The 25,107-nt window shown below is 36.9% G+C and overlaps 1 protein-coding gene across 3 annotated transcripts; it reads left to right on the top strand.

Moving 5' to 3' along the window:
• The first annotated feature begins 1,124 nt into the window (after positions 1-1,124).
• gng12a (guanine nucleotide binding protein (G protein), gamma 12a) lies at positions 1,125-23,602 on the top strand. Of its 3 annotated transcripts, none has more exons than XM_055202622.2 (3): positions 1,125-1,359; positions 22,064-22,172; positions 22,276-23,602. In XM_055202622.2, the coding sequence occupies exons 2-3, from the start codon at positions 22,080-22,082 to the stop codon at positions 22,399-22,401; spliced, it is 219 nt and encodes a 72-aa protein (XP_055058597.1). In that variant the 5' UTR covers positions 1,125-1,359; positions 22,064-22,079; the 3' UTR covers positions 22,402-23,602. The 3 variants fall into 3 exon arrangements, with proteins under 3 accessions (XP_055058597.1, XP_055058596.1, XP_073709549.1); XM_055202621.2 differs by lacking the exon at positions 1,125-1,359 and adding an exon at positions 2,442-2,482; XM_073853448.1 differs by lacking the exon at positions 1,125-1,359 and adding an exon at positions 8,735-8,765.
• The last annotated feature ends 1,505 nt before the right edge of the window (positions 23,603-25,107 follow it).

Below are 25,107 nucleotides of genomic sequence, written 5' to 3'. Positions count from 1 at the left end.
ATGTTTGTTTGCCCAATTTAGTCCTACATAGCATTAATGTCCTTTACTAAATCACGACATTATCCTTGGAGAAAAAGCTAATCCTGCCAACACAATTTAATGCTTAGTATGCTGCAGTTCTCTTCCTTCAGTCCATCTACGCAACAGAGGCAGCCTTTCAGTTTTTCTCAGCCTCAACAATCTTTTGCTGTTTTCTTTGACCAGGTGCAGGCCAGTGCTCCAATGATGTAATTAAAAAAATCATTTTTTTAATGTATTAGTTATGGAAGTACAGAGTATATTAAGCCAATCATTTAATATGTAAACCAAACATTTCTATGGGTTTTAAAAGTGGACCATTAATTTTATTGAACCATATAGTTTCAGGGAAATCATTAATACATTCGCTTTACTTGGACTGTAAAACCTTGGTACTGTAAATAGACAATAATCACAATGACAAATTCCTGGCAACCAGAAAATCTGCAGTATACTAGACAATAAGATGATAATCTTTGCTGTCTGTCTATAGCTAGGGACCCTCACAAATGCCCAAGGGTCCTCAAGAGAACTATAAAAGTATTAAAAATAAGACAAACTTTCTTAAAATAAGTGTTTTCTTAGTGTTTGGGCAGAAATTGAGAGTAGGATGAGCTTAAAATATTGTTATGGGCCAGGGGCCTCCAACTTGGTGCCCGCAGGTAGCCCACCCAAGCACATTCTATAAAAAGTTTCAATTGTAATATTTATTTATTACATATTTTTATATTAGCTTGGCTTGGTTTACATATGTTAACATTTTAAACAATACTAGAACATATAAACAAGTAAAATAAAATAAAATCAACAAGTAAAACAAAAAAAAAAAGTTTTGAGTAGACCATATCAAAACGTAGCTCTTCAGATTGTTTTATCCTTTGTGGTAGCCCTTGCTCACAAAAAGGTTGGAGACCCCTGTTTTGAGCAATAGGAGGGTCTTGAAGTCAAAAAGGTTGAGATACACCGGTCTGTTACTGTAGCTAGTAAAGGTGAGAGGTGTATTGTTCCCAGGGTTACAGAGAGATGGCGCCTGAATTAAGGAGAAATGGGGGTGAAAAACAATCTGCGCGTCTTCTCTCTGTAAAAGGTCGAGTGTGTCGTCATACCTTGTGGCGAGTGTGATTGGTCAGCGTAGGTGGAAGTGCTACAAACGGTGTCATTCACAAACTAACAAGATTACTTTTCAATCGTGATAAAGAATGAAATCAACTTTAAACCTGTTTTGAGTTCCCTTTTGTCTGGCATTTTCTAATAAGGACCATTGTGAAACCAATCTGAGGACGTATGTTGCCTTCTCTACACTGATTTATCAAAAGATCACACTGCGATACTTTGTTAAAGGTAAGAGAAAACTGTCGACGGCGAATGGGCTTTAAGCTTTACTTCAGGGTGTATTTTGTGTACATAAGACTGGATGGGGTGGGTGTACCCTTTATTTTTGTGTCTTTGATGCAGATTTGTGTAGAAAAGATGAAGTTGTCGCCTCGTAACCGTTTAAGGAGGAGTTTATGTCGAGTTGTGAAGCAGATCACAAACTATTGCGGCTGAAAGGTCGTGCGAAAGATTGAGCGAGATAAATCTGCCAAACTGTACAAACAATGCTTGGTATGCACCCTTTGCAAATGACACTTATGAAATTCACGTATTTTAATTGTATTATATTAGCATTGGTTAATTTCAATACCGTATGAGCGTAAACTTGGTATTCAGGTGACGATACACCAGCAGCTGGTAAATGATTTTTATGTTTGTCTATTAAGTTGTCATACTGATGATACACATTAAACACGGGTTCTGAGCCCATACTTCTTTATAATGTATTAAACTGTTATTTTTGCCCTAATCGATGTTCCCCAAGGAGCTTCCTGGGGCTTTGTTTGGTGGGCAGTGCCTGCTGCTGTCCATCCATCACTAATCTTATGCCATACTGTTTGCAGTCTGTTATACCCTTTCTAGTAGCCTCATCTTGCCTTCACTTTGATAAAGCATTGATTTAAAAATTAGACTGATCATTTTTGACACATCTTCACTTTTAAGGTTTAATACGTTGAAAACTTTAAAAAATGTTGTCAAAATTGAGTTATTTGACAACTTATTTACATAATGTGATATTTTTTTAAGTTGTGTACATTTTGGGACTTTTTTGGAAAAAGAAAAGGGTTTATCTGTAAAGTCAAACAGAATGCCAAAACTTTGTAGTTCAATAAAAAGCTTAGTATGAAGACAGAACCATATACTTTCAATGTTGAAATGTGTTTGGATGGTATCAGAAAACCTTCCCACAAGTATATAGTCAACGTCGAAATGATGCAAAGGTACTGTTTTTCAGTTCCCCCAAGATGAACATTTTGTGATTCTCACTGTATTCAGTCCGATGTCATTCCAAACCTGAATGCTGTTATTTTATCTGGAAAAAAGGGAGAAAATTAAGAATCTTAATGAAGCTCTTTCTTTCTTATGATTGGTAAGGATCTATATAATCATATCCATATAATTTGTGTGTTATAACTTAGTATTGTTATGATCAGTCTACGAATACTGTTGTCTGGTGTTTTGGGACACTTTTGTAACTGTTTTATGTTAGTTTATCATTTCCTTTTTGGAGCTTGATATACGATCTCTGATTGAATGGAGCTGCGTGATGATTCTTGTAAAAAGAATGTTGACTTATGATGATTGGAATGACATTATAATAATTAAAAACGCCATTTTCATTATATATATCTATTTCTTGTCATGAGAAAAAGTAACTTCAGTCGCTTGGATTTTCTGTGAGTTAGTGGTAAATGTTAGCATAGCAGTGATTAACCACAGTACTGTTTATGTTCTCTGTGTGTGTGTGTTAGGCAGAGGATGTGACTGGACAAAAAGCTCTCAGCCCTTTTATATGCTATATCAAAACCAATTAAAAGTAAATAAACAGTGTCCAGCTTATCTTGACCAGCCAGTTTTACATTTTAATGCATTTGGCATTTTTCCAAAGTGACTTAACAGTGTATTCACTGAGGCTCAGGCTATACATTTTTTTATCTATATGTGTTCTTTCCTGGGAACTGGCTAGTTCTCAAAATGCTTAAAATACTTGTGAACCACAGAAAAAGATTTTAATTCTGTCAGAACCTGCAGGCTCTTCCCATTAGATCAGGAAATGTTTTTCATAGAGTTACAAGCTGTGACATTATTATTATTACAGTTATTATTTGGCACAGACCTACTTTTCAGCTTAGTTGTCTTTCTTTTGTTAGTTCAGTCTTTTGGAGGTTTTATGTATTCAATCCACTGTTACTATTATATATTAAGAGTTTGGTTCCAAAACACGATAAACGCCATTTTTCTAAAAATTAGTTACTTACCGCCAAAATCAGTATTGTATCAAGTCAGTATTAAAAAGTAAATTCTTCATTTTAAGCAAAATCCGATAACCGCAGTGTTATTCTGTCATCTTTTCTCCCTTTTTTCCCAAATGTGATATACGCCAGTCCTACTTTTCTGCAAAATGCAATAAATCCGCTCAACAAATCACAGCGCACCATTCCACACATTGTAAACTATAATGGCGGCGCTTTGAATACACACCGAATCCTAGTTTTCCTCATCTACTGTGTACTTCGTGATCAACAAACAAACAAAAACAACCTGTGGTGGTTTTCTGTAGGGGAGAAACAACATAAGCTATAAAATCTAATAATTTACGTAAGACACATGGGTGGGAAGGAAAAATGCCGGCTGTTGCTTGTTCTCCCAACAGCATCAAGCTTCTGTCATGCTAACACATTGACCCCAGGGGAACTTATGAAAAGCTTTATTTTACATGAAGTCAACGAAAATCGAGCAGGACCAAAACATTTTACAACTGACGTTCAGCGACGTCCCAAGGATGACTGCAGCAATGACAGTTGTCTTAATATGACAAAGTAAGTTTTGGTTAATGCCATTAAAAAGATATTTCCCCCCAAAAATGAAAATAATGTCATTAATGTCTCACCCTCATGTCGTTCCAAACTTGTAAGACCTCCGTTTATCTCCGGAACACAGTTTAAGATGTTTTATATTAGTGCTGCCTCACGATTAGTCGCAAATAATCGTTTGCAGAATAAAAGTTTTTGTTTACATAATATATGTGGGTGTACTGTGTATAATAATTATGTATAAATACACACACATACACGCAAGTATATAATTAACAAACACTTGCATGTGTATATACGTGTTTATATTTATAATCTATATTATATATATATATATAAATATTTATTTCAAATAAATATATTTTTTCTTAAAATATACATGTATGTGTGTGTATTTAACCATAATTATTATACACAGTACACCCACATATATTATGTAAACAAAAACGTTTATTCTGCAAACGATGAGTTGCGACTAATCGTGAGGCAGCACTATTTTATATATGTTGACCCTTCATTGAAAATCTATGTAAGATATACTGTCCATGTCCAGAAAGGTAATCTCTTTTGTGTCTGTTGTGAAGCACATGCGCGAGACTAAAGTCACGTGACTGCAGTGACGCGGATGTGTTATCCTCAGACATGTTTGCAAAGTTTTTTTCAAACTTACAGCTTACTTAGACTGTAAATGAAGCTCGGGTGTACAAAAAAAAAAACAGCTGGGGCGCACCATCAATCGCATCGTACGCGGAAGAGAAGACAATGCTGAATAAAGTTTTAATTTTTGTTATTTTTGGACCAAAATGTATTTTCGACTGACACATTCTAACTGACTCACTGATGTCACATGGACTACTTTGATGATGTTTTTATTACCTTTCTGGACATGGACAGTAAACAAGTAAACAAGCTCTCGTGCTAAATATAAAACATATTAAACTGTGTTCCGAAGATGAACACGAGGGTGAGTCATTAATAACATTATTTTCATATTTGGGAGAACTATCCCTTTAATGTTTTTTTTTAATCATTGTACACTACTAGTCAACTAAATGAATATAACATGGCAAAGATGAATGCACATTTATATATTTATTCAATAGATTCATTGCATAGTGGATTTATTGCATTTTGCTGAAAAATTATTTTAGTTTTTATAATAAATCTTTGAAATTCAAATTATGGATTTGAATTTTTAATGTTATTATAATCCAAAGAAGCTATGTATAAGTTTGTAACAGAAAATAGTGGTTTTCATCTTGTCACTTTCTTGTTATAAAAAGCACATTTTTACTGAAATTAGTCAAAATGGATTTATTGCGTTTTTCGAACCAAACTCTTAATAGATCCTAATATAATATCATAAAAAGTTGTTAGCAGTTAGGTACTTTATGTTCCCAATTGTTGCAATAGTTTATATCCTTTCTCAATTTGATTGAGAAATAATGTGTTGCACCCTTTTGGTTTCCTCACAAGCCAAACAAGCTGTTATATCCCATATTTGTCTTTATTTAAAAGCATGGTTTACTCATATGCCTGTATGTCATCTGTACACATAATGAGAAATTCTAAAGAATTGTACTTGTGGATTAATCTTCAGGAAGGATACAGGAGCTTTATAATATGGTCTATTTGAATGAAGTTTTTTGATTTTTAGTGTGTTGTAGTCGGTCCCTCCATGAACCGCTGTAATGGAATAATTGGATCAGTTTGTTGAAATAGGCTACAGAAATGTATCAGTTCATTTCATTAACGACAGTGAACCGGATCATTAAAAAAGTCTGACTTAAAATTGTTTGGTGCGCAGAGAGAAAATTGCTACCTTTTCCCATTTTGGTTTGTTTTCCACACAAAGCTATCAGACTCTCTTCATGTTAATTCTATGGAAGTCAATATTAAAAGTTTTCATTTTGTCATACACTGAACAAAAGGTCAAGTCGGTTTGGGACTTCATATGACTTAAAGGCAGGGTCCATGATATCTGAAAGCCAATGTTGACATTTAAAATCATCTAAACAAACACGCCCCCACCCCAATAGAATCTGGACCTTCTTTTGATAGACCCGCCCCACACATACGCAACCCAGGCAACATTGTCATTTAGTAGACACGCCCATTACTGCTCATTGGCTACAAGTGTGTTTTGGTAGTCGCCCCGACTCCCTTTTCCAAAGCATTTTTCAGAAATCATGCACTCCGCCTTTTCATTTTTATGAATAATCAGCATTTTTTATTGCCTGAGCTATTCTTTAATATGACTCTCACTTTATAACTTACAAAGTTTGGATCTAATAATAAAAAATATAGTCTAGAAACTGCTGCTCTCTGTTGGACATTTCTGTCGTGTCTAACTTTCTGCACAGTTTACTTTTTATGCATAACATGTCCATACTGTCCATTAGTCAAAAAATGTGCTGGTGCTATATTTAAAAATGATGACAAAATTACAGTATTGCATTTAAATATCACTGTGTTAGAGGCCTTTTGAAGACATTGATCTATAGAGAAAAAGAGTACTACTGTAATGACACATGTTTCACATCAACATTTATCAATGAACAAGACCGCGAGCTGGCTTTAAAGCAAAGATCTGTTCTTGCAATGTTTCATCAGTTCATGAACTTCTGTTTAAGGCATTGTAAACATTTCAAAGATTGTAGAATAGCGATTGTGCCACAAGGACACCACTTAGGTGAACCTGATCGCTGACATCATGCAGTACCATTATCTGTATCTTTCTCATGACTTCACTAGAATTTTAGAACAATGTAAGTCTGCAGATAAGCTGTATCATAACATTTCATGTCCATCTGTCATTGTTAGTCTTGTGGCAGTTCTGTCAACTGGAAAATACTAAAGAAAATATAGTAGTCAAGAATGTTTTAACCTTTATGTTACACTTTGACTTTCCTTGACCTACTTGGTTAATCATTTAAGCTTTAAATGCATGTTATTAGTGTTTGCACCGTGCAGTAAATTTGATGCCCGTGCATAAGATTAGACTAAGACTAATGGATATAAGATTAATGAGAATTTGTACATTTGTAAAGGTGTTGTCCAGTATCCCAGCATAATTTGAATTTAATTTGATTTATTGTTGAAGCTGTCATGTGCTTCCACTGTCAGAAGTGTTTATGTCTCAAATACGTTAGCATAACAGACTGAATTGTTTTGTAGATACAGAAAAGGTCATAAAGTTTGTTGTATCTGAATGAAAGATCTCTGCATAATATTTTTACTTCCTCTGTGTTTTGTTTTTTGTTTTTGAAAGGGACATTCCTTGCCAGATTTTTGTAAACCTAGTTCTTATAACACTCTGGTGCCATCTAATGGTAATATGCATCTCCATATTGATTTGTTTTACAATTGATTTGTTAGTGTATTTATGGAAATACCTTAATTTATTTAGTTTTATTAGAGAAATCGAGTTCACTTTATTTTAAGGTGTCTTTGTTACAGTGGAATTGTATAATTAAGTACAAAGTAATATTAATTGACAACATTACTTACTATGGGGTTAGGGATAGTTGCATTTAATTATACATAATCACTATTATTACTACATTAAATACATATAACAAAGGCATTGTAAGTGTAATACAGAGAAATATGTCAGTAGTAAAATAGGGTAATTGGTTTAAAATGCTCAGTGATGTTTGTGCTCTTACAGACAAAAGACAAAAACAGTAAATGCAAAAAATCCCCTGATTGCAATGCTGGTGGGCCCTGACCCCGTGGTTGGGAAACACTGCTGTAATGTAAATATAAAAATGCATTGGCAAGGTGAATATGTCACGAGACCAGAATTTTCTTAAAGGGGACATTTTACAGACTTTTGCAAGATGTCAAATAAATCTTTGTTGTCCCCAGAGTAGTGCGTATGTGAAGTTTTAGCTCAAAATACCATATAGATAATTTATTATAGCATGTTAAAATTGCTACTTTGTAGGTGTGTCTTTAAAATGCAAATGAGCTGATCTTTGCAACAAATGGCAGTGCCGTGGTTAGATTAAGGGGCGGTATTATCCCCATCTGACGTCACAACGGGACACAAATTTCGCTGAGTTTTCACTGTTTTCACATGCTTGCAGAGAATGGTTTACCAAAACGAAGTTACTGGGTTGATCTTTTTCACATTTTCTAGGTTGATTCAAGCACATGGGGACCCAATTATAGCACTTAAAGGGCTAGTTCACCCAAAAATGAAAATTCTGTCATCATTTTCTCACTCTCATTTTGTTACAAACTTGCATGAATTTCTATGTTTTGATGAACACAAATGAAGATATTTTGAGAAATGTTTGTAACCATATCATTCGTGGACCCCATTCACTGTAATAGTAGAAAAAATACAAACATTTCTCAAAATATCTTCAGAACAAAAAAACTTATGCGGGTTTGTAACAACATGAGAGTGAGTAAATGATGACAGAATTTTCATTTTTTGGTGAACTATCCATTTAAACATGGAAAAAGTCAAATTTTGATGATATGTTCCCTTTAACTTTTGCAGCTGTGCACTCCATGTATCGATTAACAAAATTTAGATTATCAGACTTTCTAAGATGTGTCAAGTTGATTTTGACAACCTTAACCTGGTCTTCTGGATTGTCAAAATAGTATTTAGGTGGGTGTCCTCCTGACGCTAACAGATTTGTGACCATATCTCTCCAATAGATGGCGTAAGCGACTTTCAATAATGCTGTAGAGCTAAGCCATAGATTATTGTGTAAAAGCTGCCTGTTGACAAGAGTTTTCCATTGTTGATGGGTCTGTTGGGGTCAGACCTGTGGCACGCACATTATGAACACCCATTAACACGGACAGATGGGGATAATGGTATGTCCCTTTTTCAACGTAACCGAGACCAGTTGGGCAAAGTTTACATTGGTTGATATCAGCTTGCTGTCAGGCACCACCACTCACGCAATCCTGATAAATTTCTAAGTAACACAGATGTTCTCTTTAAGAACAATTATGTATGTGTAACTTTATCTGTTAAACATGAGCATTTTTTAAAAGAGATCAATAGGGGAGTGTTTCACCAAAATGGAAAGAGATTTGGTTATTGTGCTATGTTTGCTAGTGGTGAGATGCTTTTTTGGCACTTCTATCTATATAAACTTCATGCAAATGAGTAAAAGGTTTTCCACCTTTTTGTGCATTCCTGAGGGCTGTAACCCAAGCACAGCCTGCTTTAAAGTAATAGGTGTGGCTTTCCTGCAATGACCTTGCAATATATGACAGCCTACCTGTACTTACATGGACATAACTTCCGGTCTCTCTCCCGAAATGACTTCCTGCTGGGCAGGTAGGGAAAGTATCGATTTTCCATGAGAGCCGGGAGGGGTAAGATTCAAGGAAGTGGCTTTTGTATGTGTCAGCTGATGAATGGAAGACATTGATCTTGCAAGGTGTCTCATGCGGTAAACTGAGAAAGTGCTTGTTGCAGTAAACAGGTCTCAGGTGCCTGGGATTCTGTGTAGTGACAAACTTGTCAAACAAAGCTCCGTGTAAGCCGGAGGGGAAGTTCACTGTTAGATGGGACAATGCTGGGTTTGTGAGAAGTTTGGGTAGCTTCCTCAAACAACTGAGGTTTGAGGATGCTTGTGATGGGAGTTTTGTGGGAAAGATTCTGTGTGGGAAAAGCTCAGGGTGGCCGTTGGGCCCCACTATGTTTTGTCCTTGGTTCCTCTTTAAACAGGATGGGGCTTGCAGGTGGCACAGAGTTATACAAGTGCTCTCTGTGTCCAGACGATCATCTCACTTTCTCTTCCTGCTTTGTCAGCACAGCCTTCAATTGGACTTGATGCTAGAAAGCAAGTGTTCATTATAGATTGAAGGGCATTTGAAAACAAGAGGTCAAAGAAATTGACAAGAATATTATTAGTTTCTTACTTCAAATGTGAAGGGAACACGAATCTAAAATGGTTCTATGTAATAAAGATTTTATAGATTGCTGTATTTAGGAAAGCAAAGACAACACATGCTAAAATCCACATTGAACACATTAGCAAAGTGCCTATTAACAACATTTTAGTCTTGTCTCACCATCCACAAATTATTTTATGGGCCTTTTGCCCTCTATAGCAACATTGCAAGAAAAGTTCTCTTGAAAACTAAATAGAAAATGATATAAGAAAAATTCCTATGTGTGATTTCCCAGGGAAGCATATGCTGTTTAATATTGTCTTGTCAATATTGGGTACTGCATTCCACCCCATATAGTTTCACTTTAGAATCAGTGCTTTCTCTTTTCATTCACCCTTTGAAGGTCCTTGAAGTCTTTGTGTAGCTCCTCCCAGTCACATGCATCGACATTTGTCCTTGATTTTGTCTTCTTACCTGTAACCAAAAGTATGCCAAAGGTCAGTTTTCTTCCTTTTCAACCATAAAATTGCAATTACTTTGTCTATAAAGGGTAAAAAGACCCATTATAGATATCTGACACCAAGTCTATTTTATTTTCTGATATCACACAAAGCTCTTAAAGCAGGGTTCCCACCGGTCCTTGAAAGTTTGTGAATTTGGGTAAAAAAATGCAAGGCCCTGGGCAGTTTTTGAAAATATACATACATAGATACAGGTCATTGAAATTGCCTGAATCTATTTTATGCAAGAAGTTTTCTGTGAAAAAAGTCCATATTATTTCCTGTTTAGTGTAGAATAATATCATAAAAATTCTAGACTATTTAAGCTAAACTGTTCACTTTAAATGCTATGCAAATGTTGATTCATACCAAAATGCTTTTTTGCATAGTTGTGTTTGACACTTAAAAACGTCTTAGGTTATGTATGTAACTGTTGTTTCCTGAGAAGGGAACGAGACGCTGCGTCTCCCTTGCCATACTTCCTGCGTCCCTGTAATGCTGTCTTTGGCAATATTTCAGATAGCGATATACTTCCTGGCTTCCGCGTCACCCTGCCTTTGTCGTTAAGCCTCACCATTGGTTGAATTTGATATACACATTCAGACGCACTTACCATTGGAGCCGTCCCCAAAGTGTCACCTCAGTGACGCAGCGCGAGTTCCCTCGAAAGGAATCTTTAACAATGTATCTTAAAAGGTAACATGATGTAACCTTGCTCTCCATCAAATTCATCCTTGAATTTGATGGTATTGGACCTGGAAAGTCCTTCAAAGATCCTTGAATTTGAAGTTAACTAAGGTGTGGGAACCGTGCCACTATACTTACTTGTGTAACTACTCCTGTAACAGTCTTTAAATAAGAAAAACATGTAAGTGTTTGGTGGCTTCTAAATCCATCCCTGTTTGGATCCTAAGGAATGAATGGGGCTAGGCTAAATGCTAACACATTCACGATGCGCTGTATAAACTTTAATTGTACGTATTGAAAAAAAATAGGTATGTATTAATTTCTTTAAGTTGAGGAAAAAATATTGAAAAACGGTGGTGTTTTCCTTTAATTATATGTTTTGTATGCGTGTAATATTAGCAGTCTATTTCCATGAGCAAGTCACAAGATCACTGCTTTACTTTGCCATGCATGCTGCTTTTATTGGGCACATATCCATAGAGCCAATAATTAGTAGTCTTTCCTAAGGCTATTTTAAACTTGCTCCACACTACATCAAATAAAAACTTTGACCTTTGTGCCACTGGAAATAAAATTGCATATCATTGACACTATTAGTCAGCTCTTGTGGCTTGTGTTCATGTAGCTCCACTGGTAAAGCATTGCGTTAGCAGCAGAAAAGGTTGTGGGTTCGATGCCCAGGGAACACACATACTGCTAAAATGTACAGCTTGAATGCACTGTAAGTCGGATAAAACTTGTATAAAACTGTCTGCCATGTAATAATAATGTACTTGGGGCAGAAAACAACCACATGAGCAAATGCAAAGCATTTGCCTATTAAAAAGATTTTTGTCTGATCTCACCATCTACAAATAAAGCACAGCGAGTCTTAATAAATGTATGAAATCCCCTCACATTAATGCAGGTAAATATGATACAGTACTATCCTCTAGGCTTTTTATTCTGTGTTCTGGGACCAGTGTTGACCCCTAGCAGTGTGATTTATCATAAGGGTGTTGTCATGTGCTGATGAATTCATGGAAAGGATCTTTGATCCACTGGTGACACAACAGTTCATGTGACACACAAAAGAATCCGGAGGCGTTCATGTGTGGAATTCCTCTAACTGTGCTCATGGACGGCAGCTACACAGAATTTCTTTGAAATACTAAAGCCTGCAAAGTATGAGAATTGGGAAGTTCAGACGTTTTCAACCTTGCTGTATAAATGTGAAACTTAAGCTGGCTTTCTAGTTTTGTGTAGGACCTACAACATAGCCTCTAGGCTATGCCTCAGTTTTCATTCATATATCTGCATTGTTGTTGTGCAATTACACATGCAGATCCCTAGAAGGCCAAGTCCACGGGCATGTACAGTATCAAGGCAAAAGCCTCAGGAGGGGGTACTAGCTGACCAACCACAGTGCTTGTGGGCATTGATGTGTTGTTACATTTTGGGAGAGGTGCACGCCAGGCTACGCCGTAGGCTACTGCGTATGGTTCCCATCTCTGCAGGCTACGTCGTACAATCAACGCAGAAGTGTAAAGCTGGCTTAAATATGATTGTCACTAAATGTGTGAATTTTGTTAAAGATAGACTTAATTCACTGTCTACAGGCCAATTTAGAAGGTAACACAGTTACAAATAAGTTCTTGTTTATTATATGCATTAACTAACAATGGGCAAACAATTTTAGAGGATTTATAATTCCTTATTAATATTAGTTAAAGCTCATATAACACACGCTGTTTCTGCATATCTGATGTTAATCTGGAGTACCTATAGAGTAGTAATACATCCTTTATATTTCCGAAGAGTCTTTAGTTTTATCAGATTTATAAAAGACAGATCAGCTCTAGCGATTCTTTCCGATAACTTACAAAATATTTGGAAGGAGCGAGTCACGAGCCAAGCAACACACTGGATTACTTATGATTTACTACATGTTCGTGCCATTTACATTATATGCACTTAGGGGCTGGACACACCAAAACTTTTAAGCGCGGCTGAAAACGCTTTGACAACGCCGAATGCCAGCGGTTTTTCCGCTTTGGTAGCTCTGATACGTCAGCTGTGAGACGGTTGGTTGCTGTGATACGTGTCCCGCCCCACCTCCCCGGTGATTGGACGGCCGTGTGAGAACGGACATTGACGAGCGGAGCTTTTCGTCCAAAGTGGAACAGGTCTCAACTCTCGGCGCTCAGCACTGAGCGCGGAAAAATCGCCGGGCGCCGGTTTTCAGCGCGGAAGAAAACCGCTAGCTGCTGGCTTATTTGAAAAACGCAGAGTTTCCATTGAAATGAATTAAAAACATGCGCCGGACGCGGGCGTAAAAGCGTTGGAGTGCACGCCCCCTTACGTGCCGATTTCCAACATAACACAGAAGTCTTTCTTACTGCATGCAACTCATGACCCAGTTGGGACTTTTCAATGAAATCCAGCGTTAAACAAACACACACGCAAAACTCTACTGCTATAAACAAACTATATCCATTGTTTCCATAATGCTGGCTTTCTTCTCCTTACATCCAAAAACACACTTATAATATATAAAACAAAGGTGTCACATGAAGTGATGCCTGTAACTTGGCATCCTCAGTTCTCTCTCTCCTGCTGATTGACATGTGGGCGTGCTTTTCCGGCGGAAGTGCCCATAAAAAGAAGTGATACTTATGGCTTACCCCTGACATGTCAGCTGGAATTGTATTCGAAAAAAAACTTTTCAAAACTAGTACAAACCCTGGCGAAGTGCACTCGGCACAGAAATACTCTGTAACACGTCCAACTGCTTTTTTGACTATGTTTAGCATGAGGAAACAACTCTATAACTGTGTTAATAGGTCAGAATGCATGAAATACCATAGATCCCCCCCCTTTTAATAGAAATACAATTGTTCGTTGTTCGTTCTTGATAGTTAATTGTGCATTAACTTGTGTTAACAGATCCAACATTTGATTTTAAATATGCATTGGTAAATGGTGAAATGAACATACTGAAATTAATAATTGCTGTAAAAGTATTGTTCACCTGCGCATTTAGCTATGGTATTGGTAAACAAACTTGGCTTGCTGTCCTTGAACGGGCTCAAATCCGCCCTCGAAGCTCAACCCACCAGTAGGAGAAATGTCCAAAGAGGCAAAGAGCAATGAAGGAGGCCTGGAGACTGACCTGCTTATAAGCTCTTTAAAATGATTTGAATGTTTAGGCTCCTCACGGACGTTTAGAACTTCGTTTATCGTTATTTCATGTTAAATAATGTACTTAACTAGTGTTATTAAATGGAACATTACTCATTTAAGTTTTACCATTTAAGGTATGGGCACTACTTTTGGTTCCCCACCTCAGGTAAATATAAAGGTTTATGCAAATACATGCAAATCGCCTGTCTTGCATGTCAGACTCTCTTTGTCTCACTTCATGTTATTGCTTGTTGCCGGGTTGTTTGTGTGTACTGTCTTTGCTCCTCTTTATTCTCATGTGTACTCTTAATTTTCATACGTCATGGGCAATTCAGGTATTTCACACGCAAATCACCCTCGTCAGCTTCTCTGGTTTCTCATGACTTTACAGACAGCCCTGCCACACAGAGATCAGGGCTTTACTCAGTCATGGTTGCTGGGATATTCCATGATATTCATATGGGAAACAAACACTTATTAAAATCGTATGACTCTTGTTGAGGATAGATGAGTGATTACATTTTTTAAACCTCGAAGACAGGTAAAAAATTGTGACTTGCATTAAAAGGGTCTAAGCAATATCTACATAAAAAAGCGGGGTATTTTTTTATTTATAGCATTGGGACAAAATTTATAATTTAACCTATGCTGGGTTGTTTTAACACATTGTTGAGTCAAATATAAACTCTTTTCTGGGTTCATTTCAACATAGCTGCTATAGGCTCATCAATTTTTTTTACCCAACAATGGGTTCAAATTAACCCAGCATTTCAAGAATATCACTTAATAGGAAAATGTATCATTTATTGACTCTCCTGTTGTTACAGCCCTGTATAAATTCTTTGTTTTGATGAACGCAAAGCAAGATATTTTGAGGAATGTTTGTCACCAAATAGTTCATGAGCCCCATTGACTTCCATAGTATTATGTTAATTTAAAAGTACATGCTCAATCAAACGCAATGCTTCGAGTGAGCGAGCGCCCTGTGGTAAGATGGCCGCCAAATGCAGACGTTCCACTCAATTGGCCAGCAGCACGGGCGAGACATCTAGCCTTTATTATACATATCTATGATACCAACACCTTAAAATCCTTCACCAGAACAGAGCAAGTAATCAGCTGCATAGCAACACCCTGGCAACCACCCACAATGCACTGGTAGCATGTATTTTCAAGTCTTACACTTACTATTAATGCATTGTTTATTTTCCCTTTCTAGTAGCTTTTTAAGATGCCTGCTGTACAATTTTGCTTGAGTGAAACTATTCTCATTTTTATTTCTACTGTCTATTAGTTAGCTTTGAATTTCTGGCCATCTTTTAAAACATGCATGCTTGTTTTCAAGTCTTACACGTTCCCGTTCTTAACTTCTGCTTGTTTTTCCGCAGAGGGAACCCCCTGTAATAAAACTGTACAAAGACCCTCCGTAAAAACACAAACCCAGGCACTGCTCTGTGACATTACTGTTTTCCCTGTTATTGAACCCACCAGCATATTAACTGGGAGGAGCCAAACCAAGACCTTTGGCCTTGAAAAGTGATATATAATCTGATGTACTCCTATACAGCTACCCGTGCCTGTGCTTTCATAAAGACTGCTTTGTTTTAGGCCCATAGCCTGAACGCAGAGGACTGTTGGTGTGAGTTTGTTGTTCAGAGTTGAATAGTTGTGCATTTCTCAGCTGCTGGGATGAATGGAGGCATTTAGCAGGGGGTGGCAGGCAGAGAACACAATGGTTACGAGTTTTATTGCACCTCTGTTGCACCAGCATATCTGGCATCATGCCAGCAAATACGCACAACTTCTTGGCCGCAGCTGCATCCTCCTTAATTATTTCTCTACAAACCGCAAAAATTTTCCTGGGTTGCTTGACTTTGGGAATTACCTCTGAACCATTTTTCCCCTCACAACAAAGCCATTTGTTTCCAAAGGGTGAAACCCCAACACGTAGCTTCTGGTTATCGGCCGCATGCATGCTGACGTACATGAGACATTATCTCCAAGAGCTAGTGTTTGTTTAAGCTCCAGGCACTGGCTGATAATGGCCCATTATTGTAGCCTCAGCCCTGCGCTTTTCACTATGGATTGGCTGTTTTGTGGATTGTTCACATATTCCCATCTGCTGGGAGTCTCTACACTGTGGCTATTTTTGACTCGGCCATTAATACAGTATAATGGCTGGGCAAGTGCATGACATCACCTTAACACCTCATATTGTAGGCTGTAAAATACGATTTTAGGTCAAAAATGCTATTGCAAATTGACTGTATTGATTGAGCATTTTTATTGTTGGGGGCTTTTATTCAGAATCTTCCAATTAAAGGGCTCAATGCTATGGATTTTTTTCTACTGTTTTTGTAGCATCTGTATACTCCACCTTGCTTTGCTACTATTCCAATCAAATCAAAATATACAGTGCAAAAATGCATCCCAATCTTTGATATGCATCCACTGATACGCAGACGATAGCAGTTTGGTTTAAAACTTTACTGCACAGAGCTAGAAGTAAAGTCAGATAATAAATGTGTTCTGAGTTTGTCACACCACAGAAAAATTTGTTGTTAACTATTCAACCAAATTTGAATGATGGAAAGAATGCAATGTAAATAAAATAAGTTATCAAAATCTTGGAAAATATGTCACATTCTCTGGTCTAAAGCGCTGACGACGCGTCTGCTGTCGTCGCGTCTGCTATTGTCGCATCTGCTGTTGTCGTGCCTGCTGTCGTCGCTGAATCCACGCCCACTCGCTGGAAAGCTGCCGTCTCTCTCAACTTTCAAGTACCGCTGCAACCTAAATGGATGCTCAATATTTTTTTAGAGGCAGGGCTATGCTTAGTGGCTCAAGTGCATCATCGAGCCACCATTTTAGGCCCGCCTAAAAAATCCTGAACTCTGAAACAGTGGAAAATTAAGGAGAAACATTTGCATAAAAAAGTGTCCTGATAAATTTTGTTGGTTAATCTGCAATACTGCGATTATCCACTTACCCAATATATAAAAAAACTGCAGCCAAAACGTTATTTACTAATATTAAACTCTTTGTATGTTTTGATAATCGTTCTACATCTGATCTCTATCAATATTCCTTCACAAAAATGCAATTATTTAATCTTTTTGCTAAAAAATTTAATTTATAAAGCTCACATAACACAAGCTGTTTCTGCATTGCTGATGTTAATTTGGAGTACCTATAAAGGATGTAATACTACTCTATATCTCCGAAGAGTCTTTAGTTTAATCAGATTTATAAAAGAAAGATTAGCTTTACCAAATCTTTCTGATAACATATGAAAAATAAAAAAGGAGGAGTACCGCGGGAGGAGCCGCGGGAGGAGCGAGTACGAGTCATGCAACTACAACACTGTTTAACTTATGATTCACTACATATTTCCAACATAGGACAGAAGTCTTACTTACCGCATGCAACTCATGACCCAACTTTTCAATGAAATCCAGTGCATTAAACATACACGCAAAACTCCGCTGCTACCCCGGATAATAAACTATATCCCTTGTTTCCATAAGGCTGGCTTTCTTCTCCTTACATAAAAAACACACTTCTTCTTTCATACCATTGTTGAGTTTTGAAATTAAACAAAGCTGTCGCGTGATGTGATGTTTGTTAGTTTTAGCCCCTCCCGCTGATTGACGGGTGGGCGGGGTTTTCCGGGGGAAGTGCCCATATAAAGAAGTGATACGTATAGAAACCCCAGAAACGTCAGCTGGACCTGTAATTAAAAAAAAAACTTCCCAAAACTTGTACGAACCCTGACGAAGTGCATTCGGCACAGAAATACTCTGTAACACGCCCATAAGCAAGGTAAGGAACATTAAATATTGATTTGAAATTATTTTATTGGCTCAATTTTAACAAATGCAAACCTTCCACAAGGAAAACCTGTTTACTTTCGATTTTAAGATAAGACATTCACTATTTGGTTTAATCATTTGTAAATATAATGTTAAATATATGCTATTAAAAGACATTCATATTTAATTTTTGGGTAATATTAAAGAGCGGCTATGGTCCGATTCATAATTTTACATTTCCTTTGGTGTGTAAGTGTGTATTAGTACATGTTAATGATATGCAAAGATATAAATCTCAAAGTAAAAGATGACCGAATTATCGTTTCCAACGTAAATCTCTTTTCTTGGACTACAACAAACACACAGATTGTAGTCAACAGTTTACCTTTTGGGATTGGTGATGTAGAAATGAACAACATGATCAAAATTCCTCCCGCTTTAGACTCAGCCTGTAAGTTTACTCCTGTTAGTATTGCATTGTGAGTGAATCTTTCAAACATGGTAAGAAGCGTCACATTTCCGGCTGATGTCAGAGGTATTCAGGCCAATCACAATGTACAGATTAGCTGGCCAATCAGGGAAACAGAGCTTTTCAGATTGATAAGTTTTGTACAAAATCAATGCGTTTGAGGAAGAGAGGTATATCTGGAGCTACAAAAATGTACAGTATGTGGAAAATAATGTGTTTTTTTAACCATAAACCACGCGAACACATTGTATTATACCAAATACACAAAATAACGTTAGTTTTTAGCAATGAAATAGGTGCACTTTAAACTGTACCTGTCAAAATGATTTGCAGCCATGTGTTATTCATTTTGAGCGGTTGTTGGAATGTTGTGGCTGGCCAATCAGAATCAAGATTTTTTTGAGTGCCATGCAATAAGTTTACATAAAGCAGTGATTATTGAAAAGCATCTTGTATTTCTTCTTTGTAGTCATATGCTTAATAACAACTTCTTTCATAGCCTGTGGTCAGGATATTCTGGGAAAGTGCTTCTGTAACTTGACCCTATGTAGGGTCAATGACATACTTTTGTCAGTGTGTTACATAATGTCACTACCCAACTTCCTCAAGGCAGGTAAGGCAAAGCAAACCAAACCAGGCGTCTCCCTTCTGATTCAAAAAGCTTTTTAGGCCAGTAACCTAAAACACAAGAGGATAATGCTGTAATGTTTCCTCTTGTCTACGCGCATTCCAGTAAACCTTTTGCCATTATTTTTGGTCTGCTTTCTCATGTATTAAATTGTTCAGGTGTGACAGTATATGTTTGCCACATTGTCCTTTGCTCGTAAAGTAATGCAATAATCCGCATTCCAACTGCTATTCAGGCAATACAGGAACATGGAAGCTGATTATAGATAATAATAAAATGAACATTTGAATGAACTAACTCTGCAGATGGATCAACCTTGTCCAGTCTGACTGGCTTATTTAATCCTACAACTTTAAAGATTCAGGTCTTTCAGGATAGATTTGAATGAGCAAGCAAAAAATATTTGAAATGTAGGCATGGAATGACAGAAATGCACCATGACAGAAAACAGGCTATAGACTTGAATCACTTTTGTGTCTTTAAAGCCCTATTATGATGCATTTTGGTCGATCAGATCCCAAATGGATGACACTAAATACAGGTGTGAAGGGGGTGCAAAACGCTTTCAGATCATCCACGTTTGTTTTGACCAAATTCTAAGGTAGTCAAAAACGCATTCGACCAGATTGAAAAGACCCGCCTATTGATCTAATGTTTGATGTACGAGGACAATGTTTTTACATCGGTCTTGACATCTAGTGCGAACCCATTGTGTTTAGACTATCATTGATAAAACTAAAGAGACTGCTTTCAGCCTCTTTCATTTTAGTTTCATTTTGCAAGCGTGTGAAAGTTATTCATCAATAGCTCTGAAATACCTGGAAAAGCGCTTACATATTAATATTATGTCTGCTTGTGTTGTTAATAAACATACTGCACACAGTTAATATATGAGCATCAACTTATACCCATCACTTTGTGTGTGTGTTAAAGGGGTCATATTATGAGATTTTTTTAAAAGATGTAAAATAAATATTTGGTTTTCCCAGGGTGCGTATGTGACGTTTCTGCTCAAAATACTCCACAGATAGTTAATTATAGCATGTTAAAAATGCTACTTTGTAGGCCTGAGCAAAACGCGTGTGGGTGTGTCCTTAAAAATGCAAATGATGCTCCCTTACAGTGTTAAAAAATACCATTGACATAATGCTGTCATATTATAATGTATTTACTTTACTTCCAGAGAATATTGCATAATTGTATTTTTATAAGATTTATCCATTAAAGATGCAATTTGTAGTATCTGCGCGCTAGATGGCGCCAGATCAAATCAATAATAATGCCGTTGTTTAATGACGCTCTGAAGCAGTGTGGAATTATGGGATTTGTAGTCTTTAACTCAACCGCTGATGGCCATCAATCAGACGCGAACGAGAAATCACGTTGACGGATAAGGTAATCAAGTCTTATAAATGTTGCGTTTGATGACATTGTTTATTTCATTATGTAAGTTAATATGTGATGTTCAAAACGAAATTGTTAGTCATAGTATTAGTCCAAAGTCCACTATTAGTCCAATTCGACGGTTAACACAGCACAGAATTAAGTTTTCAACTTACAATCTACAATGATTTTTCACATAATGTATTGACAGTACAAATCTTATTGTGAAGTGTCTTAAAATGACCATTTATATTGCTGTACAATACCTATTGATGTGCATAATGCATATCGTCCGCGGGAAGACGTGCTGATTACAATCTACACACTAATGTTGTGATCAATATAATAGCATACGTTTTTTGAATCAAAACAACTCACCCATCGCGTAAAACACAGCAGGATCAGAATCTCTGTCTAGTTAAATGTTGTCGTGAAGCTCTCTCTATCCAGATGCAACACCAAATTGATCCTCATTCTTTCTCTCGTTTTGTTCCAAACTCTTTTTGGGTCGTTTGGTTGGCCCGTACGCTTACGGGAGCTGTCTTTGCTGACATTGGTAAAGAGTAATCCATAGTCCATATGGCAAGCACGTAGCCCGAAAGGCGCTAACGCATAGTTCCGCATTAGTCCATGACACTGGCTGCATCCGAAAACTCAAGGCTTGTTGCCTCGCTGCCTCATGAGGAAATGACTTCGGAGGCATGAAGGCAGCTCAGATAAAGGCTTTTGGATGCACTTCAAAGGCAGCATGTTTGAAATATAAACAGAGAGCGCCTTTGTGATAACTAATCACACATTTGAAAACTACAATACTAATTTCTCGCTAGAAATGCAATTAAGATGTGTAAAAAGTGAAAATATATCTTTATTTACACTAAATTTGTGCTTCAGTCGCTTTCTTGGCCGCCATTTTATTTTTTCGAACTCGACCACTGTTGTCATGTGGTTTTTACGTTAGTCACATGGATATTAACGTCATTGACAGGAGACTGCACTGCCCCGTGTCAATGTTTTGAATGGAAATTTTCTCACGATTTACAAGTAGTTGAAAACATTACAGATATTGATAGTAATCAGCTGGACAAAATATATAACACTGGCCTAGTGGTTTTAGGACATTTTACTGCAAATATCTTTTTCACCTTTAAATGCAGATTTCCTACTTAAACTCACAGTTTGTGTAAGAAATGTTATCAGACACTAGGGGTGGTTTCCCGGACAGGGCTTATCCTAGTCAAAGACTAAAATGCATGTTTGAGCTGCTTTAATTTAAAAACACCATGTCCTGACTAATTTTAACATATATCGGTGACATTGTTTTGTCTCAATATGCACACCTGTAGTGTTTTTTTTTTTAAATGTATGTTTGTAAAATCTTCTTATATGACCTAATATAAATAAGGCCTCCTTCTGGATTAATCTAAACCCTGTCCGGGAAACCGCGCCCCTTAGGGAGTATATGTCAGTGTAAGATACAAGTAAGATTTGCCAATACAGTGTTGTAATAATTTCCTTCAGTACGTCAAAGATGTTTTGTTCTCTTGTGGTTGGTTACAGGGTAATAGCCTGATTGACTGTAAATGTTGTAATTGACCATGTTTTGCACTTTTTTCTTTTCTTTCTAGTTATACGGTTTTAAAAATGTCCTCTAAAATGGCCAGCTCAAACAACCTGGTACATGCAAGGAAGATGGTACAGCAACTGAGAGTTGAGGCCAGTATTGAGAGGATAAAGGTAAAGTTCATTTTGTTTTTCTAACATTAGAAATTTAAATGAGTTAAACCAATGATAATGCACATGCATCATAAAAACCTTTGTTACATCCTGACACTTCCAGATATCGAAAGCCTCAGCGGACCTCATGCGGTACTGCGGAGAGCACGCCAAATATGACCCTCTGCTCATGGGCATCCCTACATCAGAAAACCCTTTCAAGGACAAAAAGCCTTGCAATATATTGTAGTGGAACATGCACTACAAACGCCTTATTTAAATACTTTTACTCAACTTTGCCTTAAGTCCAATTTTAGCTCTTTAGTATAACTTTGTGCCATGTTTTAACTATATCTAGTTCTTACAGTATTTATTACTGTAAATAAACATCATTCAGTACTAATTAATTGCCATCTTGGTAATTATTAGCAATGCACAGCTATTGGAAGTTTGTTTTTACCAACATCCCTTGCAGTTTGTTTGGTGGTTTGAGCCCAACTAAAGTCATTCCAACAACATAATCTCATAATTCAAGCTAATTTTAGATAGTTATAGATCTTTTACCAAACTGTTGCTTTAGCAGTTTTTATGTAAGAGCTTGCGACTACACCGCCTATATGGTTAAATGCCTCTTAACATCCAAGACGTAGATGTGGGTTATCAATTTTCTGTAGTAGCACATAAGATTTTCTTAACAGCAAAGGGATTGACATAAATGTATTTCAAAGAAATTCAAGTGCGTGCTGGGTAAATAAAGCAATATAGAAAGTGATACTATTTGTGCTCAGTGGAATGCAGTAGCACCACTATATGTGTAAACACATTGCAGAAGAAGTATTGGAGTGGCTGCATTGTTTAATGGGATAAAAACTTGATTCCAATACTGTATCCTGCATTTTCAATCCTAATAATAATAACTATTATTATTATTATTTTCAATCCTATGTGCCTTTGGTTATTGATGATCTAGCATTTCTCATTGGTTTTAGATGTATTCAATGAGGCTTTGTCTTAATGGACCCTGACCAAGTTGTTTATTCCGTTTTTCTTTTTTTTTACATTTTCAATGTAAGAGCACCTATTCTTTGATTTAAACTTGATCCCTTTGTCAAGGCACATTTTCCAAAACGAAGACCACTGCTGTTTGATTCCACTAGTGCATATGAATTTAATGCATATTTAGGATGGTCACAAACATACGTTTAACATTCAAACCTCAAATGAACTTGATGCTGCAAGGTCTGTTATTTTGGAGACATCCGAGAAGTTATGCAGTATTTGTGATCCTGCTCTTTACAACCAAATCCCTGTGACCTTATTTTTGTGAAGTTTCTTTTTGATCGTTTTCTTTTTCTAATTCTGTACCTTTGCGAGTCTTCATAACATGTACTATTTACGTACTGAACCTTGAAAGATTTTATTAAAATTGTGAAATAGTAAAACTTCAAAAATGTTGCATGCCGGTGTGTTTTGTTTGCCACGGTATAAATGTGTGTGCTGTTTGTGATCATTATTATGAAATGTTATGTGTCCATCAAACAGGGTTCCCACGGGTCCTTGAAAGTTTGGAGGGGGATAAAATCAAGGCCCTGGGAAGTTTTTGAAAATAAACATACATAGCTACAGGTCATTGAAAGTGCTTGAATCTATTTTATGCAAGAAGTTTTCTGCAAAAAAAATCCATATTATTCCCCGTGTAGGGTAGGATAACATCATAAAAATTCTAGACTTTTTGAGCACATGTGCTAAACTGTTCGCTTATGCGAATCTTGATTCATACCAAAATGCTTTTTTGCATAGTTGTGTTTGACACATGAAAACGTCTTGGGTTACGTATGTAACTGTTGTTCCCTGAGAAGGGAACGAGACGCTGTGTGTCTGTTGCCATACTTCCTGCGTCCCTGTAATGCCGTCTTTGGCAATATTTCAGATAGCGATATACTTCTTGGCTCCCCAATCACCCTGTCTTTGTCGTTAAGTCTCACCATTAGTTGATTTTAATATACACATTCAGACACACTTACCCCTGGAGGCGTCACCGCAGTGACGCAGCGCGAGTTCCATCAAAAGGGAACTGTAACAATGTATCTTAAAAGGTAACACGATGTAACCTTGCACTCACTTGAAATGTGTCCCCACATTTAGTCCTTGAATTTGAGGGTATTGGACCTGGAAAGTCCTTGAAAGGTCCTTGAATTTGAAGTTAAATAAGGTGTGGGAACCCTGATCAAAGTATTGTAGCAATCTATCCATCAATCAACCAATCAAGTAGTTTAGAATAACACAGTACACTAGTAACACATAAAAAATCAAAAATAACCCTGAATATAATATTCTCTTAAAGATAATTTTTTTCAAGACTGCTTGACAAAAACGATCACAAAGGAAAGGTGATGAAGTTATGTGGGCTGTATGTTATTCTAAGGGTTAGGAGTGGTATGTGTTGACGTAAGTTGTGACAAAACCGCTATTACATCACTGATACTTCCTGTGATACCTATGCTCTAAAAATAGCTTTTAAAAAGACTTAAAAGACGTGAGCAGCTGATGCAAAGCTTCTGTGTCAAAAGACAACAACACTTCCATTGAATGTTTATATGTATAAAGATGACTGGTGTCTTGTGATTGGGGTTTCCCAGCCTTGCATAACTCTGACATCAGTCAAACCTTGCTTCATCTTATTTTTATAGCCAAGCGGGTTACACAATTGATAACTGGTCTTCTGGAAAACTGACCTAATATGGTAGATGCCAGCCATGTGCCTTCTGAACTAAAGGCCAAAATAGTACACAATACAGAGGCCATTTTAGGCAGTTCTGTTCTCCAGTTGGGTTTGTGTAATGTTTTTTGGTACAGTATTCAGCTATAGACTAGTTTTATGTAAAAATCGCACAAACAAAATTCAATATTTTTTGCCACATGTACAGTAAGCCTATGCAGTTCATTTCAGCTGTAA

The sequence above is a fragment of the Misgurnus anguillicaudatus genome, chromosome 2, assembly GCF_027580225.2.
Source record: "Misgurnus anguillicaudatus chromosome 2, ASM2758022v2, whole genome shotgun sequence".
Lineage (NCBI taxonomy): Eukaryota > Metazoa > Chordata > Actinopteri > Cypriniformes > Cobitidae > Misgurnus > Misgurnus anguillicaudatus.
Note: the sequence above shows the minus strand (reverse complement) of the source record. Positions and strands in the feature narration are given on the sequence as shown.

Coding starts and splice junctions, on each gene's coding strand:
- gng12a (XM_055202621.2), top strand. CDS start 2,457: ATGAAGCTCTTTCTTTCTTATGATTG. Junction 2,483..22,063: donor CTCTTTCTTTCTTATGATTG/GTAAGGATCTAT, acceptor TTTTCTTTCTAG/TTATACGGTTTTAAAAATGT. Junction 22,173..22,275: donor CCAGTATTGAGAGGATAAAG/GTAAAGTTCATT, acceptor TGACACTTCCAG/ATATCGAAAGCCTCAGCGGA.